Below are 9,312 nucleotides of genomic sequence, written 5' to 3' on the forward strand. Positions count from 1 at the left end.
TCTATCTATCCAACCATCCATCCGTCCGTCCGTCCGTCCATCCATTCCTCTATCTATCTATCCATCCATCCGTCTTTCTATCCATCCATCCATCTATCTATCTATCTATCTATCTATCTATCTATCTATCTATCTATCTATCTATCTATCTATCTATCTATCTATCTATCTATCTATTCCATCCATCCATCTATTTATCGATCTGTCGATCTATCTATCTGTCCGTCCGTCCATCCATCCATCCATCCATCCATCCATCCATCCATCCATCCATCCATCCATCTATCTATCTATCTATCTATCTATCTATCTATCTATCTATCTATCTATCTATCTATCTATCTATCTATCTATCTATCTATCTATCTATCTATCTATCTCTCCCCAGCAGAGAGCGCTGTCTCACACACTTTAACTCATGCTGATCTCACTGAGAGGTTGTTAAAGGAGACTCAAATGTGGCCTGTTTGTTTGAGAAACATTCAAGACATTACTCTCTCTTCACATTTTACTCTCAAACTAAACTACCTAAAGTTCATTGAACTTAGTTTGAGAGTAAAATGTGAACGTGGGATCGGCAGGTCCCTTCAGACGGGGAACTCCTCATCTATCTTTAGATATCCTTTCTTCTGTCTGCCACTCATTTCAGGAGTGTGTATGTAAAGATCACGTCCTCATGCACTGATGGGGAATCCACAACACACTCCACTGACATTTACAGAACAACTACATGAATAAATACATGAGTAAATAACACATGCCGGTCAGTGTAAAGAAAACTATTTCAATTACATCCAGTGTACAGAGCGGGACACTAACTAGGGCACCAGACCACGAGCCACATCAAGTGCACTATTCTAGCAAAATCGGGGCAGTGGTTGAATGATTTTCCAGAAGGTTGATATGAGACAAACTTTACTTACATTAACATTTATTGCATTTATCTTTCAACACACACAGCAGGTGCGTTACATGAATACAGTCAATGTTTATTATAGCCACACATTATTTTATACAGCATTTGTATACTAACATTGTTTTTACATACATTTCAAACGATCAATGATTGCATAGTCTTATTATGTACAGTATACAGTCTTCATTAACAGCAGATGAAAGTCAGAATGGCAAAAGGACGTCTGTGTCACATCCGGATCGAGCAGATATATTTTGATATATATCTATGCGTGTTGCTGTGGCTCGTCTAGACTGATTTCAGTGAAGATCTCTTCTGCTGATCCTCGCCCTGTTGAACATACAGCATTAACACGGCAAACTTACAATATTACACATGCGTAGACTTTCGTTTCAATCACTTCTTTCATCATAAAAGACACAAATGCAAAAATATTTAATGCATTAAATATAAAACAGTAGTGGCCAAAACTGATATTTCTTCAATTAAACCATCATATTTGGCCGGACATCCATTTTGGCCACCACTGTACATATAAAGCCCCGTTTCCACCAAAATTACCTGGAACAATTTGTACCAGGAACTTTTCTCCCCCCAGACCTGCAACTGTCTGCGTTTCCACCGCGATAAAGTTCGGTGAAGATTAGGCAGATTAGTCCGGTGATGTAGGACTGCGCGCAACTGCTCCTCCAAGTCAGTGTCGGACAGTAATCATTTTTGTGTGTATATACAATAACGAGTATGGAAGAGATTCAAGCTGTGCTGCTTTTGCTGGTTATGTATAGGTTTACTAAAAAGGTCATTAACAACGACAGAAAAGAGCACTAATATGCAGATTCAGCAGCATATTCAGAAAGCTTGTAAAGCTAGATTTAAAATGACAATGTATATTCTTATCAGCTATTACGGACATTGAACGTGAGATGGCTGAGACGAACGCGCGCCATCAGACAGAGAGCAAGACTGATATTTACTGAACGTAGACTGAACCTCGCAAAAGACTTTTAAAAATGCCGGTTGAAATAAAATGCTGAACCAATCAGCATGTTCAGCGCCCAAGTCCCGCCCTCGAAAGTTCCTGAACTTTGAAAAAGTACTACCTCGCGAGCAGGGCCGTTTGGAGGGGGAAATATTTACCCGGAACTTCTTTTAGACCCTGGTTCCTGCGGTCTAAACACACCGAGTACCACCCAAAGTTCCTGGTTCCTGGGTAAAGTTCCTGCGGTGGAAACGCGGCTTAAGAATGGGCTTTCTTTGGTTGAACTGACCAGCATTAGAGACGTTATTGTTGTTTTCATTTTGCGGCGCGTCGTCTGTGGTCAAATCATTCAAGACAGGATAATCAGATCCTCCAATCAGATCCAGGTCCAGGTTAAACTCCACTTTCTTCATAGGTGGAGTCAAGCTGGAGTTTGAAGAGAAACTGTTCTCCTCTGGAAGGTTCTGGTCGTCTTTACGATAATAGACAGGAAGAATATCATCACATTACGTAAAATAAACTGCATTAAGACAATGCTACATGGTAACCATCAAGAGATGTTTTTGAAATGGGAATTTATTTGAAATTTGAAATTCCTGTCTTAAAGGGCCCCTATTATGCTTTTTTTTTTCTCCTACAAGGTCAAAAACACTCTCATAATGAACATGGCACATCTTCTCATTTCTCAAATAGTCTAAAAACTTCAATGAAAGATTTGGTCTCTTTAAACCCCGCCTTTCTGAGAGACTCCTCCGTTCTGATTGGTCAGATGGCCCAGTCTGTTGTGATTGGTCTTCCAGTCTCAGCTAGTGTTTGAGGGTCAAAGCAGATGTTGTTCACAGGCGGCCAATGATGAAGACTTTAAAGGGATAGTTCACTTTGAAATTTAATTCTGATATGTTTTAGCTTACCTCATGGGCATCCGAGATGTAGGAGTATTTGTTTCAATTTTGATAATTTTAGGTCAAACTGTTCTTGTCTGTGCCTCACATAATGCAGGTCTATGGTCACCACCTCAAAGAGCATACACAGAGAAGTCCAAATTAAACAATCCCTCATCGAAAGTACACACTGATGGCCTAAGACACGAAACGAGCGGTTTGTGTGAGAAAACAAACAGTACTTATATCGTTTTTACCTCTTGTACACCACTACGTCCGACTGATCCGAGGGCGCGCGTGCGTGTTTCCTGTGGTGTACAAGAGGTAAAAACGATATAAGTACTGTTTGTTTTCTCACACAAACCGCTCGTTTCGTGTCTTAGGCCATCAGTGTGTACTTACGATGAGGGATTGTTTAATTTGGACTTCTCTGTGTATGCTCTTTGAGGTGGTGACCATAGACCTGCATTATGTGAGGCACAGACAAGAACAGTTTGACATAAAATTATAAAAATTGAAACAAATACTCCTACATCTCGGATGCCCGTGAGCCATTTATTAATGCCATTTCTAAACCATTTATTAATGATTACTGCATCAGCAACCAATGAACATTCTCTATGATTAATAGATTAAGTAATATATGAATTGCTATTAATTAAATGTGACATCATTAATTCCCTAATAACATATTACATTAACTAATAATGTAAATTCATGTAGGCTATTCAAATCCATGCATTCCCACTCTCAGTTGTCTGTTTAATTAATCATTAATCATAATAATTGGCAAAATTATATTATGAGTTTACTTGTTGAGGCACATGACTATTAACTAATTGTTACGTAATATGTCACTGTGGTTATGGCTTTTGAATTAATTTTGAATTAGTTAATAGTATCTTGCTCCTCATCTGTTTTATGGAGCTAATGTTATGGAACATGTCTATTTTAAACGTGCAGTATGCAACTTTTGGCCACTAGGGGTCACTCATTCAAAATAATAACAACAGATGTACTTTGATGACGTCGGGAAAGTGCGTGGGCTCATGGGAGTTGTTGTCATTGTCACTGTCAACCAGAGAATCTGGCATCTCCAGCAGAAAACATGTTCACTGACAAGGTAATTGTTATATTACATCTCTATTATTGTTAAGTTTAGTTACGGCTTTTCACTTTATATAATGTCAATCTAATGAAATAGCAGCGAGCTACCGTTACTTAACAAACTTATCAGTAACGTTAGATAATGTGCGAGACAGAATGTTGTGCGGGCGGTCGCTATGCCAACATACCTATAAGTTGGTAGGCTATGTTGACATATTAACCGCGCATCATAATTTGAGTTACTCAAATTATAGATATGTTGACATGGCATCCGCGATTGTCGAACATTCTGTATATCAACTGTTCAATAAGGAAATACATTTCAATTAGTTTATCATTATCAACATAAAACATAGTAAATGAGAGAACCAGCACCAGCAATACGTTGTTCATTGGAACACGCGCTGTGTCGCTCCCCACGTTCATCAATCATTCAATAAACATTTATTTTGGAACTCAGAGATATGAATAAGTAGATCATTATTAAATCAATATGTAGCTAGTATTAACATATGATAAAAGTGACGGTCACCTTATATTAATTGACCAAGATAGTGGCAAATTACCTTATGAAGCTAACGTTACTTTCTCCAGCTACATATAAAACCAATAATAGCTAGTCCATCTGCGTTTTACACATGACATCATCGTGTCACCAAATATACGGATAGAAATATACTTTTGAATCAGTTTTAAAAAAAATAGCTGTTTCAGTCTCCAAAAACACAGAATACGCCTGTTTGAAACGCCGATACAATACAAAATGTATACGTATTCAGCTAAACGCGTCTCAATGTGGTCAAGATCGCTATGCAATATGCAAACATACAGCATGTTATGATTATATGATTATTATGTTAGCTGAATGGTTACTTAAATGACCTGTTTATTAAAACGCAAGCGAGATCAGCATCTCTCTGCAGTCCGAGCTTGTCACGAAGATTTCGCCATCTTTCAAAGGCTTCTCCAAGGTTTACACGTCTCTTGCTTCTTCTACTGTCCCAAAATCTTCTCGGGTCATTTTTTTCACCCGTACGTTTGCGCTTTGTTGAGCTGGCAAAACGTAGGCAAAGAGTAGTCATGATCCATTATCATACAGACTTTTTTATACGGGTGTTCCCCTTATACTGTCTGTCAGTGTTCCTCTTTGAGTTTGGCGGTTCCGCCGAGTTCCGCAGGAAGCAAGACGCAAACGTGGATATGACGTGAAAGACGGGCGACATAACGGAAATAAAGACACGCTCCGTGTCTTCGAATTAAAATATTAATTTCTCTGGAATTAGAAGTTAATTGGAACTGTCGGGATAATGTAAACACACAACTTTAAAAAATATATAACATAGATATAGTGATCTTTTATATTTTTAATGCTGAAACATTACATATTGTGCCTTTAAGTTTAACCCCTATACTGCGTTAAGGTGCTTCATTGTCTCCTATTAATTGCAAATCTAACAAATTCTTAATTGCAGTATCTAATCTTATCATTTGTTCAATTAAAGCATTGCATATCAGTCCCAAAAGATTTTATCTGCTTAATTATTGATATTTAATTTGAATATTTACTCTTTACTTTCGGTACTTGAGTACGTTTTAAATCTGATACTTTTGTTCTTTTACTCAAGTGATGTTTGAATGGAGGACTTTCTACTTTTACTGGAGTATTTTTTTATTTAGGTATATATACTTTCACTCGAGTATAACCTTTGAGTACTTTTACCACCTCTGGGTTTGTAACAGGATGTGAGACTGTAATTACTGACCACTCGTTTCAGGAGTTCAGAATGGATTCTATCTTTTAGGAGACAATTACTTTATTAAATGGATAGTTCACCCAAAAATGAAAATGTGATGTTACCGGAAGTGAAGCACGCTCCAGGCTGTGGATATAGCATTGTATTTTAGGTAAAGCATTTAGTAAATACGGCTTGATTTCACACACAAACTGATCATTTTGTGTCTTCAGATATCAATGTGTCGTCATGAGTCACAGGGCTCTTTGTGTATGTTGTCTAACGGCTGTTTCACACCGCAAGCGTGAGCAGCGCGTGAGCAGCGCGTGAGCAGCACGTCAGCGTAACTACACCGTCACCGCAGATGCAGACGCGCGAGAGTATTCACACTGGAAGCGTTTGTGCAGCGTCACAGCAGCGGCTCCCACAACTGTCTGACTAGCCTATTACATACTAAACTAAAAGAAAGTTCATCATATTCTGTGGCTCGTTTACTTTACTTTTTATAACCATAACCATACTTTCACCCAAACCGAATAACTAAAACAAGTTTAAAGGTAAATCTTCTACAGATTTTGTTTTCTGTTTTCTTTAATGACACACTCTAGTTATTATTGTTAAAACACACTACATGTGCTTCTTGTGAGCATTTTGTGTGATGATATATTTTGTCCATCAAAAGTGTGCTTTGACTTTACACCGTGACTGCAGAGAGCCTATATATACCTGTCTGTCTGAGAGTTACATACTAAACTAAAAGAAAGTTTATCATATTTTCTGGCTTGTTTAATCTACTTAATTTTTTATAATCATAACCATACTATTACCCAAACTGAATAATTAAAACACGTTTAAATGGGTAAATCTTCTACAGATCTTTTGGTAACACTTTACAATACGGCTGCACTAATATGCATTAATTCATGTTTAGTTAGTGCACAGATAATCATGAGTTAATGCATTACTAATGAAGAACTAACCCATTTATTAATGATTACTGCATCAGACACTAATGAAGATTATACGTGATTAACAGATTAAGTAATCATTAAATTGTTATTAGTTAAATATGTCAATGTATTAATTCCTTAAAGCTACATTGTGTAACTTTGTTAGTTTATTCTTAGCTAAAAACACTTAGTTCTTTCAAAAATATATGTGCTCATTAATGTAATTTACTTCTTTCAAGTGATAAAGTATTCTCGTAAGTTTATAATATGCCATTGAAAATACATACGGGTGAGGGGTTCGAATGCCGGTCGCCATGTTGCTCCTCCATCTTGAAAGTACAGAAGCCAAAGAGGGACATACCCGTAAATTCAAGCTTCGCCTTTCACGATTTAACACTCGATGGCACCGTGTCGAATGTGAAGGGGGGGATTGCCATGTTAATCTTGGACTAAATCGGCCACCGTAGGAGTTAAAACGAAATCAGAATTGAGAGGAACAGAAACTGGATGGTCATATACCTTTTTACCGCTAGATGGGGGAAAATATCACACAGTGTAGCTTTAATAACATATTATATTAACTAATAATGTAAATTAATGTGTTAATTACCACAAGGGGTCAAAGCCGTGCATTTCAACTTCCAGTCGTCTGCTTTAATTAATCATTAGCTAATGATTTATAAAGGTATCATTATGTTATGACTTTACATGTTGGGACACATGACTATTAACTAACTTATTAAGTAATATGTAATTGTGGTAATGAGTTTTGAAATAATTCTGAATTAGTTAATAGTCATCTGCCCCAACAAGTAAAGTCATAACATAATGATACCTTTATAAGGCCCCGTCCACACAGAGACGCGTTTAGCTGTATGCGTATAAATTTTGTACTGTATCAGCGTTTCGTCCGCATGAATCCGATATTTTTCGAAAACGGGTCCCAAAGTGGGTAAATCTGAAAACGCTCATCTTCCGTCTTCGTGTGTACAGCGAATCCGTATATTTTCTGAAACGGTGATGTCATCACACTACGTCCAGCACGGTGAAAGAGTTAAGGGATACAACTACGGGCACTGGGCATGCGCACATCAATATCGCTTCATTTAATTAACGTATCTGCATTATTATAAGGGCATGTTTTGGGTTGGGGTAGGTGTAGGCATTAATAAAACACATCTGTTAAGTAGCAAATGTATTTATTGTTATTTTATTGTGAGATTTTGGCTCACCTCTGACCACTGCTATACCCCTGCTAGCCACAACTCTTCTTCTCCATTTTTAGTGTATTTCTGTGGCAGAATTACAGCGCCACACACTGGTCTGGCATACAAACTACATCGTTTTTAGTCCGTTTTTGTAATCTCGTGTGGACGCAGATATTTCTTGAAACGAGAAAAAAAAGATCGGATTGGGAAAGCGCTGGCTTCGTGTGGAGTGTGGACAGGGCCTAAATCATTAGCTAATGATTAATTAAAGCAGACACTGGAAGTTGAAATGTGTGGCTTTGACCCGTTGTGGTTATTAACATGTTAATTTACATTATTAGTTAATATAATATGTTATTAAGGAATTAATACATAATGACATATTTAACTAATAACTATTTAATGATTACTTAATCTATTAATCATGTATAATCTTCATTAGTGTCTGATGCAGTAATCATTAATAAATGGGTTAGTTCACCATTAGTAATACATTAACTCATGATTATCTGTGCATTAGTTAAGCATGAGTTAATGCATATTAGTGCAGCCGTATTGTAAAGTGTTACCGATCTTTTTTTATTCTTCGTTTTCTTTTCTGGCATAGCCTAGGCTACTCCAGTTATTGTTAAAATACACTACACGTGCTTCTTGTGTGCATTTTAAGCACTTTTTGTGTGAAATCATATTTATTTTGTCCTTTAAAAGTGTGCTTTCACTTTAATTAAGCGTCAGGAGCGTCATCAGCGCAGCAAAAATAGGCTCGCCGCCGAAACCTCCGCTTCACTGCTGCTCACGCGCTGCTCCTGCTCTCGGTGTGAATGCACTCATTGATTAACATGGGCGCCGGAAAAAAATATGCGCCGCTCACGCTTGCGGTGTGAAACAGCCGTAAGAATGTGTTTTTTCTTTTTCCTGTCAAAGTGTTAACGTTACCCATTCACATGATTATATGACCTACACACAGCAATGGTCGAGTTAAACATCTTCATTTGTGTTCTACTGAAGAAACAAACACACCTACATGTTGAATGCACTGGGGGTACGCATATGCACATCACATTTTCATTTTTAGGTGAACTATCCCTTTCATCTGCACTTTGATCTTTGATATTTTGCAGACCTTTGCCCTTCACAAAATGAGAGGTAATGTCTGAAAAAGCATAACAGGTGCACTTAGTCCTGCAATATTACAGTGCATGCAATGCTTTTACAGTTTTTTTCTTTGGTTCTTTGGTACATTTCTCAGATCAGAATTGAAATTCTCAAAACTACCTGTTCAATTCTCACATCATTGTGTCACTTGTGCACATCAAAAAAAAGCAGTTTCTCATTTCTTTCAACAAGTTGCAAATGCTTTGGTACATCCATGCCAATGATTATGTCCAATTCTCTGCTGTTTCCTACATTATCAGTTGCTTATGTCATGTTGATCAGAATGTATTATATTGGGTCTCTGTTCAATAGTCTCACCCCCACAACATTTAGGCACAAGCTCATAGCATAAGTCTTAACATGCAGAATGGTTGAACAAGTTA

At 37.5% G+C, this 9,312-nt stretch overlaps 1 protein-coding gene across 1 annotated transcript in view; it reads right to left on the reverse strand.

Moving 5' to 3' along the window:
• Window positions 1-913: 913 nt before the first annotated feature.
• LOC137078319 (uncharacterized) overlaps window positions 914-9,312 on the reverse strand; it is a 17,724-nt gene continuing 9,325 nt past the window's right edge. The window contains exons 7-8 of the mRNA XM_067445505.1: window positions 2,185-2,367; window positions 914-1,246 (exon numbers count right to left, since the gene is read on the reverse strand). Of these exons, the coding sequence (XP_067301606.1) occupies window positions 1,182-1,246; window positions 2,185-2,367 (248 nt within the window). The 3' untranslated portion in view covers window positions 914-1,181. The remainder of the gene's footprint in view (window positions 1,247-2,184; window positions 2,368-9,312) is intronic.

This window comes from Pseudorasbora parva, chromosome 6 (genome assembly GCF_024679245.1).
Source record: "Pseudorasbora parva isolate DD20220531a chromosome 6, ASM2467924v1, whole genome shotgun sequence".
In the NCBI taxonomy this organism is placed as follows: domain Eukaryota; kingdom Metazoa; phylum Chordata; class Actinopteri; order Cypriniformes; family Gobionidae; genus Pseudorasbora; species Pseudorasbora parva.